At 32.0% G+C, this 19,037-nt stretch overlaps 1 protein-coding gene across 2 annotated transcripts in view; it reads right to left on the bottom strand.

Annotated features, from left to right (window-relative positions):
• The window catches only part of LOC126882017 (inter-alpha-trypsin inhibitor heavy chain H4-like), a 97,592-nt gene that overhangs the window by 74,890 nt on the left and 3,665 nt on the right, over window positions 1-19,037 (bottom strand). For both annotated transcript variants that reach the window (XM_050646787.1, XM_050646788.1), the window contains one exon: window positions 3,175-3,420. In XM_050646787.1, the coding sequence (XP_050502744.1) occupies window positions 3,175-3,420 (246 nt within the window). The remainder of the gene's footprint in view (window positions 1-3,174; window positions 3,421-19,037) is intronic.

Here is a 19,037-nt window from a genome sequence, read left to right as displayed (position 1 = left end):
ATTTTTAGAAAAAATGAGAAGTAATTTTAACCCCCGTCCACCAAAATGTAAATGCATCGTTTTCTTTCCACAATACCTTTTATTATAGTGTTATTTCTATAAAAAGACTAAGTTTTCACTCTAATGGCATATAAAACAACATAATGCTATTCTACATCCCACCAGAATGAAAACAATGGGAACCTTCTCTGGTCACACCTCCGAGGCTTCTACAATTTGCAAGCCATACGGATGCTGAGACTAAGGAAGATGAGGGAATTCTACAATTTACAATTCACGTCCCATCTGCTCAGCGCGGTAAAGTTCCAACGAGAATGATTCCCTTCATACTCCAATCAGAGTAAATGTAAATCAAAAATGAATAACCATTTTCAATTTCGTTGCAAAACGAAAATACAGCCGAACCATATTCTAGTCCAATCAGAGAGTGCAGCAAGTACCTCTACCGGTTTCGAAACTTATTAGTCTCTCATCAGGAGGCACATATGCTGCTCTCTCTGATCTAACCAAAACAAACCCCCAGCGTGCAGTCGCGGATTGCAACGAACGAAATGGCATAGATGCCCTAGCGGCAACTGCTAGCAAAAAGACTAAGTTTTCACTCTAATGGCATATAAAACAACATAATGCTATTCTAAATCCCACCAGAATGAAAACAATGGGAACCTTCTCTGGTTACACCTCCGAGGCTTCTACAATTTGCAAGCAATACGGATGCTGAGACTAAGGAAGATGAGGGAATTCTACAATTTACAATTCACGTCCCATTTGCTCAGCGCGGTAAAGTTCCAACGAGAATGATTCCCTTCATACTCCAGAGTAAATGTAAATCAAAAATGAATGTGCCTCCTGATGAGAGACTAATAAGTTTCGAAACCGGTAGAGGTGCTTGCTGCACTCTCTGATTGGACTAGAATATGGTTCGGCTGTATTTCGTTTTGCAATGAAATTGAAAATGGTTATTCATTTTTGATTTACATTTACTCTGATTGGAGTATGAAGGGAATCATTCTCGTTGGAACTTTACCGCGCTGAGCAGATGGGACGTGAATTGTAAATTGTAGAATTCCCTCATCTTCCTTAGTCTCAGCATCCGTATGGCTTGCAAATTGTAGAAGCCTCGGAGGTGTAACCAGAGAAGGTTCCCATTGTTTTCATTCTGGTGGGATGTAGAATAGCACTATGTTGTTTTATATACCATTAGAGTGAAAACTTAGTCTTTTTGCTAGCAGTTGCCGCTAGGGCATCTATGCCATTTCGTTCGTTGCAATCCGGGACTGCACGCTGGGGGTTTGTTTTGGTTGGATCAGAGAGAGCAGCATATGTGCCTCCTGATGAGAGACTAATAAGTTTCGAAACCGGTAGAGGTGCTTGCTGCACTCTCTGATTGGACTAGAATATGGTTCGGCTGTATTTCGTTTTGCAACGAAATTGAAAATGGTTATTCATTTTTGATTTACATTTACTCTGATTGGAGTATGAAGGGAATCATTCTCGTTGGAACTTTACCGCGCTGAGAAGATGGGACGTGAATTGTAAATTGTAGAATTCCCTCATCTTCCTTAGTCTCAGCATCCGTATGGCTTGCAAATTGTAGAAGCCTCGGAGGTGTAACCAGAGAAGGTTTCCATTGTTTTCATTCTGGTGGAATGTAGAATAGCATTATGTTGTTATATATGCCATTAGAGTGAAAACTTAGTCTTTTTGCTAGCAGTTGCCGCTAGGGCATCTATGCCATTTCGTTCGTTGCAATCCGGGACTGCACGCTGGGGGTTTGTTTTGGTTGGATCAGAGAGAGCAGCATATGTGCCTCCTGATGAGAGACTAATAAGTTTCGAAACCGGTAGAGGTGCTTGCTGCACTCTCTGATTGGACTAGAATATGGTTCGGCTGTATTTTCGTTTTGCAACGAAATTGAAAATGGTTATTCATTTTTGTTATTTCTATGTTCAAAAAGTTGGACGGGTTTAAAATGAATGGTTTTTGAAAAAAAAAAGATCAAATAATAGAGCGCATTTTTAAATTTTCTTAAAAATCTTTTTTTTTTCTCCATGTAACTTGAAAATGATAAGAGATACAGTAATGAAAAATAAAAAGGAAATTTTTGTCTGAAAAAAAAGCCCTACATTTTTTTGTGGTATCTTTCTTTCGCATCTCTTATCTTTTGCGAGTTACATGGAGGAAAAGGAAGATTTTTAAGAAAATTTATAAATGCGCTCTATAATTTGATCTTATTGTTTTCAAAAACCACTCATTTTAATTCAGTCCAACTTTTTGAACATAGAAATAACACTACAATAAAAAGTATTGTAGAATGAAAACGATGTATTTAAATTCTGATGGATGAGGGGTTAAATATACTTCTCATTTTTTCATAAAATGCATTAGTCATCAATTTTTTTGCAGAATATCTCGCTTACTTTGAATATAATCGACATTTAGTATTGCTTATTTTAAAGGTCTTTTCAAGCACTACAAAAGTTATTAGTATCATTATACACCTAAAATCGACAGTTTCTCTGTTATTTCAAGTTGAATACACCGATTTGAGCATGCAGCAAAAAAACAAACTCTTCTTACCTACCATATCCCTCTTTGTATTTTAACTAGAAGATTTATGAAGGAACGAATCTCTTTGTTTTTTATAACCTACAGAAATATTTTATATAGTTTTTTTGTTTCACTTTTCAATGAAAATGGCAAATTTTCAACCACGAATAACTCAAAAAGTATTGAGTTTTTAAAAAATAATTATAGAACAGTTTTTGCTTAAAATTAGGTTCTCTAGCCTCTTCCGTGGCTATTTTAACCAAAACATTTTTCACCCCCGAGAAGGGGTAGGAATCACCCCCAAGATAAAAGCGCACATCGGCATAGGGTAGACTTTGTTTCTTGAGCTATTCCCTACTTACTATGAAAATATCAAGTAAATCGATGTAGGTAGTAGGATGGACTTCGGAGCCAAATACCCTCATTGACTGCCCTAATAGTTCGTAAATATTATATTGTTCAACATTTTTTTATAGATAAAACTGTAAACAAGTTAGGATGTGTATATTTCATGTCATTCTATGGAAATAGCAAAATCACAAATCTCGTTATTTTTATTAAACTGACTACTCTAATTATAGTTTTCCTATGGCTCTATTAATCCCAAATAATCATATTTTTTACCTTGTCATAAATATTCTTTGCCTCTTCCTTTTCTTTGACATATGCCTTGTATTTTTTGCCTTTGATTTCCATAACAAATTCAGAAATATATGCTTTTTCTGGTAAAACAACGGAAAAAACGGCTTCTTTTGAATTAGCATCTGGATTTTTTACTCTGCTTGTTATTACTGTGGTTGAATATCGATTAGAAATATTTGATTTGACACCAAATTCATAAATAATGAGATCTGGTGGTTTCTCAGTACCCTGAAAGGAAAAAAATATTATTTTAGTATTTTTTAGTTGTTCCGAGCAAATAATACATTACGTAATTAGTGTATGTATGTGGTTACAAGAATAAAAAACCGCTAAACGCCGTAAAAATGAGTGGCGCATACAATATTCCAGCTACAAAAGATCTGATATGAAAATTACGTGGCGCGAAAATGTATTTTCATTTTGATGCAAAACAAAATTCTAGTTTTATTTTAAAAGATTTTTCCATAATATTTGCTAAATTTGAAGTAAACGCGCCACAAAAGAGTTTCAAAATTCAAACTGTATCAAATTTACTCTTTTGTGGCGCGTTTACTTCAAATTTAGCAAATATTATGGAAAAATCTTTTAAAATAAAACTAGAATTTTGTTTTGCATCAAAATGAAAATACATTTTCGCGCCACGTAATTTTCATATCAGATCTTTTGTAGCTGGAATATTGTATGCGCCACTCATTTTTACGGCGTTTAGCGGTTTTTTATTCTTGTATCAGGAGTTTTTCAAGTTATATACAAATTAAATGTATGAAGTTGAATGCAATTTTTCTCGATTACACGTCAAGCTTTATAAATGGTCACCTTTGTCGCATTATCTCCCAAATGATCTAGTGACCATCGAATGTATACTAGATTTTTTTTCTAGTCGAAATAGAATAAATAAAAATATTGGGATGGCCGGTAAATGAACTCACGATTATCCGTTACAGATCAAATTTAGCGTCGTAACTACATAAACCATTTCGGGAATAATAGTTAATTGGATTAACCTAAACGGCTTAACCGATTTTGATCACTAAACATGAGTTTGAAACGTATTGACAAGTAGTATCTGATGCATCTGAGTTCAAGTATGAAAACTAAAGTTGTTACAGAAATTATTGAGCTTGAACTGTTTTTCCCCATAGGAAATAGATTTGATCATACTTATGAAGCGTATAACTTAAAATTTCTAATTTTCCCGGATATGAGGTAAACAACGTTAGATTAGCCTAGAGTCCTTCTACAAACGCTCAGTTATTGGCGCAATTCGTAGGTTGAAATTTTGAGTAATTGTCGAAAAACCAAAATTTTCAAAGTTTAGTTTTTCAATTTTTTGGCTATACTGAGCCGTGTGTACGTCTGAGCTTGATCGCTTAGGCAACGTTTGAAAACCTAACTCAACCCTATTGATGTGGTTTATTTGCGATTTTCCTGTCTCTCCTTGAACCTAAGATATATACGCCCAAAAAATTTGCCATTTTGTATCTACCTAGCCCTATAGCTGGCTTACGGGTAGTCAGAAGTCAAAAATTACACCGGTTCTGAATCGGCCCTCACACCCTCTTGAAACACAGAAAAAAAATTCAGATAGGTGTAACTTTTCCACATACATACATACATACATACATACATACATACATACATACATATGTACATATCCAGAAACATTTTCCCCTTTTTAAATAAAAATTGAGTTCTAATTCTGAGCTGGCTAACTTTTAAACGGTATAACCAATTTTCAAAATTAAACATGCGTTGGAAAGGTCATGATCTATGCTATCAGAAGCCGCAAAGGCCGAACTTAAGTTTTTGAAATTTGTGGGAGTTTTGGGGACGAGAACGAAAAACAGACCCTAAATAGGAAAAGCCGTAAAATCCACAGCCTTGGACCAAAATGAAGAAGTAATATATGGATCTAGGAGTCTTTTCCTAAACTTTAAGATGGGATTTGGCTCAATTTTCAATTCAGTCAGGTTTAGAAAATCGAAAATTTCGTGTATATAATATATAGTGTCGCATGTAGGGGTTGTGCGCCACTGGCGAGAACTGTCGTTCTCTGGTAATTTTCAAAATTAGATGTGCGTTGGAAAGGTAATGATCAGTACTAGCAGAAGCCGCAAAGGTCGAACTAATATTTTTGAAATTTTTGGTAGTTTTGAGAACGAGAACCTTGGTCGCAATCTCTCCCAAATGATCTAGAACTTACGACACCAGTGATAAGACAATCCGAGTTCATATCCCAGCCATCCTAATAATTATGTAATTATGGCCGGCAAATGAACTCGGATTGCCCAATCAAACTAGCATCGTAACCACTACAAGTACATAAACTAAATTTCGATAACCAATAAATCGAAAACTATTAATTTTATCAAAAAAATATAAAACATGTTTTGCTTACAATTAATGTTTTTACCAACATTTGCGGTCAAAATATAATAAAAAATTTCCACCCTCGAGACGGGGTGGCAACCACCCCATGGTAAAAGCGTCTTTCGGAATCATACAGATTTTGATCCTTAGACTCTCCACTACTTATTCTCAAATTTTCAAGCAAATCGATCCATTCTGTAAAAATTGCGAAGTGAAAAGTTTCAGTTCCTGGACTAATTATACTTTTGGAGCTCTATAACTTCTGAACGGCCGAACTGATGTTGATCACTAAATATGAGTTTAAAATGTATTGACAAGTAGTATCTGATGCATCCAAGATCAAGTATGATAACTGAACGTATTACAGGAATTATTGAGCTTGAAAAACGGTTTTTCCCATAAGAAATAGATTTGATTATACTTATGAAGCCTATAACTAAAAAATTCGAATTTTCCCAGATATGAGATATACACCGTTAGACGCGTCCTGAGTCCTCCTACAAACGCTCAGTTATTGGCGCAATTCGTAGGTTGAAATTTTGAGTAATTGTCGAAAAACCAAAATTTTCAACGTTTAATTTTTCAGTTTTTCGGCTATGGTGAGCAGTGTGTATGTCTCAGGTTGATCACTTAAGCACCGTTTGAAATCTTAACTCATCCCTATTAATTTGGTGTATTTGCGGTTTTCCTGTCTCTCCTTGAACCCAAGATATATACGCCCAAAAAATATGCTATTTTGTATCTATCTAGTCCTCTAGCTGGCTTACCGGTAGTCAGAAGTCAAAAATTAGACCGGTTCTGAATCGGCCCTCACACCCTCTTGAAACACAGAAAAAAAAATTCAGATCGGTGTAACTTTTCCACACACATACATACATACATACATACATATCCACAAACATTTTCCCTTTTTTAAATAAAAATTGAGTCATACTTCTGAGCTCGATAACTTTTGAATGGTATAACCGATTTTCAAAATTAAACATGCGTTGGAAAGGTAATGATCTGTGCTATCAGAAGCCGCAAAGGTCGGGCTTAAGTTTTTGAAATTTTTGGGAGTTTTGGGGACGAGAACAAAAAACAGACTCTAAATGGGAAGGGCCGTAAAATCCACACCCTTGGACCAAAATGGAGATATGGCATATGGATGGACGAGCCTTTTCCTATTCTTTAAGACGGGATGTGGCCCAATTTTCAATTCAGTCAGGTTTAGAAAATCGAAAATTTCGTGTATATATAGTGTCGCTTGTAGGGGTGTTGTGCGCCACTGGTGAGAACTGCCGTTCTCTGTGGATATGCCAGTCAAAAGGGAGAAAACCATGAAAAAAATCTTAAACATGCAATTGAAGATTTTAAAAGATATTTGGGGGTCAAATAAAAGATATTTAATGGCAATTCCGTGAAGGCATTTTGCTCTGTTTTTTTTTAACAATAAGAAAGAGTGAAACTATAATTTTTGTCTAGCGAACGTTTCTTATATTTTTTAGAGAAAAATGGTTCAAATAAATGTTGTAGATTATAAAACTTCTTTAATTTTAGAGTTTCCAAATTAAAAGACAAACAATTGACCGAGATAATTGCAAAAAAACCCTTATTTTTGCAATAATTTATAACTGTTAATACTTTTTTTTGCATAATGACATATAAGATAACCACCCAAAATTGTGCCAGTTAATTATATATAAAATTAAAGTAAAGTGTGCTAAATTTTAAACAGATCGACCAAATAGTTTATAAGTAATTCAATTTGTTTATTTTGCAGAGCCAATATTTAAACAACTTTACTTGGCCAAACAGTTACTCTAGATGTAATTACTTATGAACCATTTGGTCGATATGTTTGAAATGTAGAATACGTTAATAACTCCTTAGCTTCCACAATATTAAGTAGGTAGGTATGTTATACAGTGCGTCCATAAAGTAACGCATAAATTCATTATTAGCTAAATAAACAGCATGATTTGAAATTCCCGAAACAGGTCGATTTTTATTTTTAAATTACGATTTTTTGGCATGTATATCATGCTAGTGATGCCATCCATCTGGGCGTGATGACGTAATCGATGATTTTTTTAAATATTAATAGGTGTCATGTGATATATCATTTGAAAGGTTAGTAAATTATCTATTGAGTAATTATATAACTTAATATAATTATTTACACAGGGTGTTAATTTTTTTTTATTAAATTAATTGACACAAAAAGAAGAATTTATGTAATTTATTTAATTCTAAATACATTTTACTACTGTTAGAATAGAGAAAAAAAATTATTTGAAAAATACACATTGATTTTCGCTTAATATAATATAATATAATATAATATAATATAATATAATATAATATAATATAATATAATATAATATAATATAATATAATATAATATAATATAATATAATATAATATAATATAATATAATATAATATAATATAATATAATATAATATAATATAATATAATATAATATAATATAATATAAATGTTCAAACTGCCAAGAGGCAGGCGGATGGCAGCTTTAACATTGAATTTAAGCGAAAAACAATATTTTTTGTCAAATAATTTTTTCCCGGTTCTTGGACAACAGTAAGACGTATTTTGAATTCAATAAATCACGTACATTTTCTTTGTGTCTCAATTCGTATTTTTTTCTTCAAAAAATAGACGCTTTTTTCTATAGACTTTTTATAGAAATAATAATAGACTTTTTTCTGAAGACACTTTTGTGTCTTCAAAATCGTAATTTAAAAATAAAAATCGACCTGTTTTAGGAATTTGTAATAATGTTGTTTTTCTACAATCACTTGATAAAGACGATTTTTTCGCTTGTCAATGGCAACGAAAAGTTGACGATTACTGAGTACCGTCACTTTATCGCTCTGGCGCGTTAAAGTATAAAAATCGCTCGTCGTCCGTAGCAACCATACATCCATACAATACAAACAAATTGAATATTCACACTCATAAAGTTAATGATTTAAAAATACTTTCATTTTATTAAGTGATTGTAGAAAAAATGTTGTATGTATTACAAGCAAAAAGTGACATTATTGCATTCGAGTAATTACCTCTCTCCGCTTTGCGTCGCGCGTAACTCTTACTCTCAAGCAATAATGTATCACTTTTCGCTCTTCATGCATAAATAACTCTTATTTAGCTAATAATGAATTTATGTGTTACTTTATGGACGCACGGTATGTCGTTATGCAATAAACACAGTTATTGGCATTTATAAATTACTGCAAAATAGTTATTTTCCTAACAAGTGTGGAAAGTCATACTACTTTTCCGCACGCGATTGCAGTTTGCCGAACGACGCGAAGCGCAGTTCGGCAAGCAGTCGAGTGCGGAAAAGAGACTTTCCGCAAGACTTAGGAAAAACATTTTTTCTACGAGCGTTTAAAAAATGACCAAATCTTAGGGCCGGTTGTTCGAACGCTAATCAACATTGATCACTATCAAATATTTAATTACTGTCACAACTGTCAATGTCAACTTTGGTTGGGTTGCTGAAAACATAGTTAATTATAATTATGAGATTAGTTAGTCAATTAACATAACAATTATTAACATAACTGATTAACTAACTTCATAATTGTCATCAATAATTATGTTTTCGGCAACCCAAATAAAGTTGATATTGACAGTTGTGACAGTAATTAAGTATTTGATAGTGATCAATGTTGATTAGCCCCTAAGGGCCGGTTGTTCGAACGCTAATCAACATTGATCACTATCAAATACTTAATTACTGTCACAACTGTCAATTTCAACTTTGGTTGGGTTGCCGAAAACATAATTATTGATGACAATTATGAAATTAGTTAATCAATTATGTTAATAATTGTTATGTTAATTGACTAACTAATCTCATAATTATAATTAACTATGTTTTCAGCAACCCAACCAAAGTTGACATTGACAGTTGTGACAGTAATTAAATATTTGATAGTGATCAATGTTGATTAGCGTTCGAACAACCGGCCCTTAGTCAATTAATTGAATAAATTAAATATGAAAATACACAAATTAATTCTTTGACACGGTTGTCAAAACCAAACTTTTATAATTGGTTGGCATTACGACGATCTTGGTTTCTATGACGATGATTCAAAACCGCTGTTATTGTCTACTGATTTGACATTCGAATATTATGTCAAAATAATTTTATTTCATCGAATTGTCGCGTTAATTTCATTAAAACATGAACTCAATAAGATGCATTTGAAATAAATTAGTAAATAATACATAAATATTATTTTATTGGATGTATTATAATTATTTTAAAGCCATATTAAAATATCTAAATTCAGTGCGGAAAAGTAAAACTTTCCAAACTAAAACGCGTGCGGAAAAGTAGACTTTTTTGCATGCTCGTAGAAAAATAAGGTTTTTATCTTGGTCAATTGTTTATGTACGAGTATTTTAAATTGGAATCTGTCAAAATTAAATAATTTTATATGATCTACAAGTTTTATTTGAACCATCTTTCTCTAAAATGACTTAGGCACTATCAATGGCTTGATATTAAAAATGACATATTATTTTCTTTATTTTTTTCGATTGTTTAATAAAAAACAAAGCAAAATTAGCTGTACGCTTTCAAGGATTTTTCATCAGCTACACTCATATACCTTTTTTTCTGTATAAATGTTTACGTGAAATTAATGTTTTTCCCCAGATAGACAGGTTTATCAGTGAAATATACATTGTGTTAATATGAAAAGTTGCCAACCTATATAATATGGTCCATACAGAAAATCTAAAACATGCAAAAACACATCTTTATTTTTATGAGTAGGACATTTCGTAGACCAGTTTTCAACTAAATTACATCAACCCTCTAATAGGTTATGATAGCAGTACTCAATTTATATGCTTAAAAATATTTTAACTATTTATCATAACATTGAATAATGTTATATAATAAGTAGGTACTAACAATACAAAGTCCAGATGAATCTTCTCTACCGAAAGTAGTGTTTTACGTCAAGTAAAATCACAGTGTTCCTTGAAATCCAACGTGGTATTTACGTTAGGTATACTTAAATTTAAAATAAAATACTGCAAATTTGATAAAAAAATTATTGCGTAGAAAACTACGTGTATTGAATTGGGAAAATTTTTAAATACATAAAAATTAAGAGATGAGAAATATTGAGACGTATATTCTTTGCAATTATTATATTAAATAGGTAAACATTAAATATTGGTATAGGATGCGATAGTTTTCTATTTATCTTTATTTGTATTCGATTCTTATAATATTTTCGATGTTCGATGGTTTGTAAAATATTGATTGGTAAGAATATCTCGTTTATACAGGGTGTCCAGAAACTCTACCGACAAACGAAGACAGGAGATTCCTCAGATAATTTTAAGAAATGCCGAATTTGTCCGAAAATGCTTTCTAAGGGAACTAGAGCTCCTTGAAGATGGCGTCTTGTAATTAGTTTTTCTATAAAAAAAAAAAAACGAAAATTGGTACGGATATTTATCTTCCAGAGATAAATCGACTCCATCTATTGCGAACTTATAGTACCGGTCGTAGGCGTCCGTTTTGGGTAGGGCAACGGTTATTTTATCGCATAACTTTTATTTCTAACTGCTAAGCATTTTGACACTGGATTATTAAATGGTAAGGTATTTTAGTACTAAAAGGTATCCTTGCTTTAAGTCGGTAGGACACACCGTGTTCTAGAGAAATCGATTTGAAAATTTTTCGTTTTTTGAACTTCCAAAAAAAAAATTAAAAAAAAACCATTTAGAAAAACGAAAACTGGTACGTTTATTTATATTCCAGAGATGAATCGATTCATCAGTCACATGAGTCCGTTTTGGGTAGGCCAACGGTTATTTTATCGCATACCTTTTTTGTCTTTAATTTTAAAGCATTTTTGACTCTAGATTATTAAATTATGAGGTATTCCAGTACTAAAATTTACTCTTGCTATAAGTTGGTAAAATACACCGTTTTTTTTTTAATTTTTTTTCAAATTCAAAAACGAAAAATTTTCAAATCGATTTTTCTAGAAGATGGTGCGTCCTACCGACATAAATCAAGAGTACCTTTTAGTACTAGAATACCTCTTGATTTAATGATTTAATAATCCAATATCAAAAACGCTTTAAAGTCAAAGAAAAAAAAAGTTACGCTATAAAATAACCGTTGATCTACCCAAAACGGACGCCTCTGACCGGTACTAGAAATTCGCAACGGATGGAATCTATTTATTTCTGGAAGATAAATATGCGTACCAATTTTCGTTTTTCTAAATAAAAGCGTTCTGGGGGTATTTAAGAAAAACTAATTACAAGACACCATCTTCAAAGAGCTCCTGCACCCTTAGGAAGCATTTTTGGACTAGACGAACTGGGTTAAAATGTCTTAAAATTATCTGAGATATCTTCGGTCTTCGTTTGTCGGTAGAGTTTCTGGACACCCTGTATAATAGATTTATGGCATCTCCGACTTGGCTGTGATCGAAAGCCTTTGTTGTGTACGAAGCACTAACGTAGACGTAGACGTTTCAGGACGTAGACATGCGGTATGTCATACCGTTGACTACTCTCTTCTCAGAGCCTATTTTACTTCAAATCAGGCCCGAGGCACTACACAATTTTCGAGCCTCTAGATATAATTTAATAATAGTAATAATAACTTTTTTAAATGTGTTAATTATTTAATAGAAATATAGTTGCACAAGAAAATAAAATTTTTATATTTAAACAATTAAGCATTGTTTAACCCGCGAGCAGTTGCGCCGTTAGAAAAAATCTAACATTTTATCATTTTTCGTGATAACTTGATGAAGAATTTTGCAACATAACTTTCCACTCGTAAGTGCCTCGAGGAAGGGTGTAGTAATGTGTAGGTTATTTTTTTTTCATTTTTTTTTCTTTTTTTTCTTTTTTTTTCTTCTTCTTTTTTTGGAATTTATGGCTTTGGTGAGAAAAAATTAGCTTTATTAATTGTTAGAAATAATGTTGTTCTGAAGCTATTTCCTTGTGGCATTTTTATGATTAATTATTTATATGGGAAATAAGCCACAATTAAAATGAAAAAAATAATTTTATTAACGTTTCGACTCCCAAATCGGGTGCCGTTGTCAAAATACAAAATAATACTAAAATAAACAAAAGTGTTGGTGCTAAGCAAAAAAATTCTTCTAATAATTTATTTAATCTCACTCATTTATATTGGCAATTCAGACATATATTATACATTTTAAAGTAGAAGACTTTAAAATGATATTGCCAATATTTATGAGTTGCGTTCCTGGGACGACTTACTGAAAGATAGTTCATTCGATTACATGAAATCAACCCCAACTCAAGAATATCCGTCATAAAAAATTATAGCATGTGATCTGTCTTTAAAAAGACAACCAAATGCAACGACAGTAAAATTCTCGCGTTAGAGACTTCATAGTAAATCACAAGGGAAAACCAGGAAAAAACCCTGTGATACTATCCCGACATCGTAAGTATTTGGTCTTACATTAATTTACTCTCAAAAAATAATACCAAATTCTGACTTGTAACATGTTTAAATTATAAATATTATTAATAATACTAGATATATAAGTAATACTAAAATATAAAATATGTACTAGCTCGATATTATTGACTTACTAATCTTGGTATTTTCTTTCTATTGACTTCCTCTTTCAGTATGGGTAACCACATCCTACTGCATTCTACCGAGGAAATTGCGACACAATTGGTTTCATTTAGCATAATTAGAGCCGCTTCTTTAATTTTTCTCTTTTTACTATCTGATTCTTTCAGGACTATACTTGAATCTCTCCACTGAACTCTATGTTCATTATCCCATGCGTGTTGACATATTTGAGATCTCTCAAATTCTCTATTTTTAATATAAGATTGATGTTCACTTATTCTAACGTCTAATGGTCTTGATGTCTCACCTAAATAAAATTGTTCGCATTCACAAGGTATTTTATAAATGCAATTCTTTGTTATTTCTTGATCATTGTTAGGTTTAGTTTTAGATAGAATAGATCTCAATGTGTTTGTTGTTTTGAATGTTGTTGAAATGTTGAATTTATTTCCTATTGTTTTAAGTTTCTCGGATAGTCCTTTTATATATGGTATTGATATTTTCCTCGTATTATTTCTGGTGAATGTTGTAGGATCAATTTTATTGAATTTTATTTAGGTGAGACATCAAGACCATTAGACGTTAGAATAAGTGAACATCAATCTTATATTAAAATAGAGAATTTGAGAGATCTCAAATATGTCAACACGCATGGGATAATGAACATAGAGTTCAGTGGAGAGATTCAAGTATGGTCCTGAAAGAATCAGATAGTAAAAAGAGAAAAATCAAAGAAGCGGCTCTAATTATGCTAAATGAAACCAATTGTGTCGCAAATTCCTCGGTAGAATGCAGTAGGATGTGGTTACCCATACTGAAAGAGGAAGTCAATAGAAAGAAAATACCAAGATTAGTAAGTCAATAATATCGAGCTAGTACATATTTTATATTTTAGTATTACTTATATATCTAGTATTATTAATATTATTTATAATTTAAACATGTTACAAGTCAGAATTTGGTATTATTTTTTGAGAGTAAATTAATGTAAGGCCAAATACTTACGATGTCGGGATAGTATCACAGGGTTTTTTCCTGGTTTTCCCTTGTGATTTACTATGAAGTCCCTAACGCGAGAATTTTACTGTCGTTGCATTTGGTTGTCTTTTTAAAGACAGATCACATGCTATAATTTTTTATGACGGATATTCTTGAGTTGGGGTTGATTTCATGTAATCGAATGAACTATCTTTCAGTAAGTCGTCCCAGGAACGCAACTCATAAATATTGGCAATATCATTTTAAAGTCTTCTACTTTAAAATGTATAATATATGTCTGAATTGCCAATATAAATGAGTGAGATTAAATAAATTATTAGAAGAATTTTTTTGCTTAGCAACAACACTTTTGTTTATTTTAGTATTATTTTGTATTTTGACAACGGCACCCGATTTGGGAGTCGAAACGTTAATAAAATTATTTTTTCATTTTAATTGTGGCTTATTTTCCATATAGTTAGAAATAATATTTCTAACATTACAAGTAAATAAAAATACTATAACATAAAGATTTGTAAATTCGCGTCTAAATTCGTACTGTTAGATAAAATCTAACGCGCGACCGATTACGTGACAGAATAGAGCGCAACTGTTCCCGGGTTAAGGGGGGAGGCGCAAACTTAAATGCATTCGTTTTTTCGAAGCCTGAGAAAACTAATAAGTATTTTTGAAAAATTTAAACGCAAAATGAAAGTTTACGTTACTGCCGAGGGCCGAAAGTCCCTGAAATCTTCGATAATGTTTATTTTAATAAGTTACAGGGGTGAAAAGAAGAGAAAATTAAGTGTGATTTTAATTTTAAATACATATCTTATTCAAAAGAAACTTTTTATTTATTCTAAGGGACATTCGGCCCTCGATAATAATGTAATCTTTCATTCTGCGACTAATTTTTTTTTAAATAATTATTAGTTTTTTAAGGACTCGAAAAAATGAATGCATTTAAAGAGCATTGAAGCCGAAAGTTTGCGCCTATCCGCTTAATTATAACTCTTATGATTATCATGTATCATTGCCTCTTCGTAAAATGAAAGAATTTTGAAATTTTGTTTTGTTGTTTTAATAAACATGTTTTGGTGATCTTTCCGGGCCCCATTCAAATCAGGGCCCGAGGCAGGTGCCTCACGGGCCTAGTGGTAAAATAGGCAGTGTCTCTTCTCATTTGTTTTCAACATGAATTTGTCTTATATTACTGTATTTGTTTTTTACATAAACTACGGAACGATTCGCTCCAAATAAACTAAAATTTATTTTCTCAAGAAAATTATTAAAGCATGCATATTATTACAAAAATGATGGAGTTTCTTACAAAATCTTTTATAACCTTAATTACAAAAAACTTGAGTATTGGTAACTCAAAAATATTAAAATAGTGCTTTCCATTTGAAGGTGCCACATTACCATACCTGCCATTGGTAACCAGATCTTGCTGGACTTGATGATGATGATGTTTTCCAAATTTAATAAAAATGTTTGCATGTTTTGAACTCCTAGTTTATTATTTACAATTTTTTCATAAAATTAAGTATCCGATGTTTATTGAGTGGTGCTACTATAGTATGCGGTTTAAATTCCTGATGGATTTGCGCAAAATATGTAATGAAATGCAGGAAAACTCTTGTAGAAAAAATTTTTATTCAAGTAATAAACATTTGGACGAAAATAAATGTAATATGAAAGAGGGCTAATAATTTACAAAAGAATGCACCCCTACTATGTATTTACAAAAAAAAAATTATACGTAACCTTAATATTTGCAAAACGATACAGCCTAATAATAATTATTACTAAAGAAAAAATTCATGCACTTTAATTTAAGCGAGGAAGGCAGTCAATGATTCTAGCTTAAAAATATAAGTAAAGAAATAAGTTTATTGTATATTCCTGAAATGTTTATTCCTACTTAGCAATAAACATTTTTATTTGCCTACACACATTTTACTACCTTTCATTATTGTGTGCAAACCCTTTTGGATTATGGCCTTGTTTATTAGCAAGCCTTATCAGAATCGAAACGGTAGACCGCACGCTATAGTGGGACCTAAAATGTTTTTAGACAATGGAAAAATATGTACAGTTATAAATACATTCATTATAAATTTAGTTGATCGACTTTACTTAAAATTCCATTATATAAATTGAATTTTGTATCTGACGTCAAAGATATTATAAAAATCCACAAGAAAGAATTTCCTGTAGCAGATTATATACGATTAATTACAAGTAAATTTAATGAAAAATGTTTCTTTATAAAAGGTATATTTCTTTAAAAACCCTTAAAAGGCCACAAATATCGCAGTGTGTTTTCGCTCTCTAAAAATAGCATCATCGGTGTTACAAGCTTGACAGGCTGAGCCACCCAAAAATACAGAGATTAAAACCTTTTAAATGTTGAATAAATGCCACATTGTAAAATTACTTATGAAATAAATTACAAAATTTTACAAAATTTGCCTAACGAAAGGGCACTGGAAATTCGATCATCGTATTCCTCATAAAATTCTGCGCCTATTTGATTTCACAAGTTTAAGTCTACCTTTGCAAATAAGAGGTGGGGGTGAGTGGGAACCTTGTTATGAAAAAATGGCTATAAGTCCGGTTCTGTTTAATCGAATTTTGCAAACTTGGTCTTGTTAAAAACAGCTCTTTTTCATCAATGTAAGAGTTATAATCTCGAAACAGCCTATTAAGTAATGTGCCAGCTAGGAGACGTTATTTAATTATTTTTAGAAATCTAGTTTTCTTTGGAAAATATTAAATATAAGTATGCATTTTAATCCTGCATTACAAAATTAGATCAAATTAGCAACAGAATAGCGAAAACCGCATGTCGATACCTTTTTTCTATCCGGAGATATCTTAACAAACGTGTAAATTTTAAACATAACTGTTACTGCCACCGGTAAACGACGTTAATGAAAGGTAGTGTGCTGTGGAAAAAACAAAGAAACATTTTTTAGATGTCAACGTGTATTAATTAAAACAACAATAGGACAAACAACACTATAAAATATAACAAAGAAATAAAAACAACTACTTAGTGAGGACTTAAATGTTCAAATTATGACGCATAATTTTCGATGCAAGTATTTACTCTTCAAGAGTATATTGAACAGCAGTCTCAATTTCTGCTCTCGCAATGCTTTGCATGGCGTTTCCTACTCTCTGGATCATGTTTTCTCGTGTAGTGGGCCTAGCGGCAAAAACAAGGTCTTTAATCCGCCCCCATAAATAAAAGTCTAAAACAGTTAAATCTGGTGATCTGGCTAGCCAAAAAAATAGGCTTCCACTTCGTATCCATCTAACAGCGAATGACTCATCTAAAAAATCTCTTACTACTCTGGAAAAATGCGCGGGACAACCATCGTGCTGAAACAACATGGACCTACGAACTGCTAGAGGTACATCTTCTAGAAAAAGAGGCAATTCATTCCTTAAAAAAATTAGATAGCGTTCAGAAAATAGCATTATCGAAAAGAAAGGGTCCAGTTATCTGACTATCACCAGATTTAACTGTTTGGTGTGGGGACGGTGTGGTATTTCACTTTTATTTAGGTATGGGGACGGATTAAAGACCTTGTTTTTGCAGCTAGGCCTACTCGAGAAAAAATAATCCAGAGAATACGAAACCCCATTCAAAGCATTTCGAGAGCAGAAATTAAGACTGCTGTTCAATCTACTCTTGAAAGAGTAAATACGTGAATCAAAAATGATGGGCAATATTTTGAACATTTAAGTCGTCACTAAGTAGTTGTTTTATATTTCTTTGTTATATTTTATAGTGTTCTTTGTCTTATTGTTGTTTTAATTAATTATATACGTTGAGATCTCGAACGTGTTTCTTTATTTTTTCCACAGCACACTTCCTTTCCATTTTCCGGTGACAGTAACGGTTAGGTTTAAAATTTACACGTTTCTTAAGATAGATATCTCGAGACAGAAAAAAGGTATCAACATGCGGTTTTCGCTATTATGTTGCTAGTTTGATCTAATTTTGTAATACAGGATTAATAATACATACTTGTATTTAATAATTTCCAAAGAAAACTAGATTTCTGAAAATAATTAAATAACGCCTCCTAGCTGGCATATTACTTAATAGGCTGTTTCGAAATTATAACCCTTACATTGACGAAAAAGAGCTGTTTTCAATAAGACCAAGTGTGCAAAATTCGATGTAGCAGAACCGGACTTACATCCATTTTTTCATAACAAGGTTCCCACTCACCCCCACCTCTTATTTGCAAAGATAGACTTAAACTTGTGAAATCAAATATGCGCAGAATTTTATGAAGAATGCGATGATCGAATTTCCAGTGCCCTTTCATTAGGCAAATTTTGTAAAATTTTGATTTTTTAATTTTTGATATTCAATTACTCCCTATAGCGGTGAACCTACAATTATGAAAATAATTTCCAGGCTTTTCCCGAGGCAACTTTTGTTATAAATATTTTTTTCTCAAAGCTGTACTATAAACGGTTCCTGAGATATGGCCGAGAGCCATTCTTATTGGGACACCCGGTACAATACATTAGATATTAGTATTAGATGATACACTACAAATAGCAGAAAATATTACAGATCTACCAAGAATTTTAGATAAGGTTATTGCAACGAGTGAAGAATTTGGTCTGTCACTAAATATAAAGAAAACAAAATTCATGCTTATGTCAAAGAAAAATATTAGAAACATCAATCTACACGTGAATAATCTTCAGTTCAGAATTACAACTATTTGGGACAAACATTAATGAAACAAACGATTATACCAAAGAAATCAGAGTTAGTACAGAAAAGGCTAGAAATGAATTCAATAATATGAAACAAATATTAAAAATATTTCAATTTTTGAAAC

Source organism: Diabrotica virgifera, chromosome 3 (assembly GCF_917563875.1).
Source record: "Diabrotica virgifera virgifera chromosome 3, PGI_DIABVI_V3a".
NCBI lineage: Eukaryota > Metazoa > Arthropoda > Insecta > Coleoptera > Chrysomelidae > Diabrotica > Diabrotica virgifera.
This window is presented reverse-complemented; position numbering and strand designations above follow the sequence as displayed.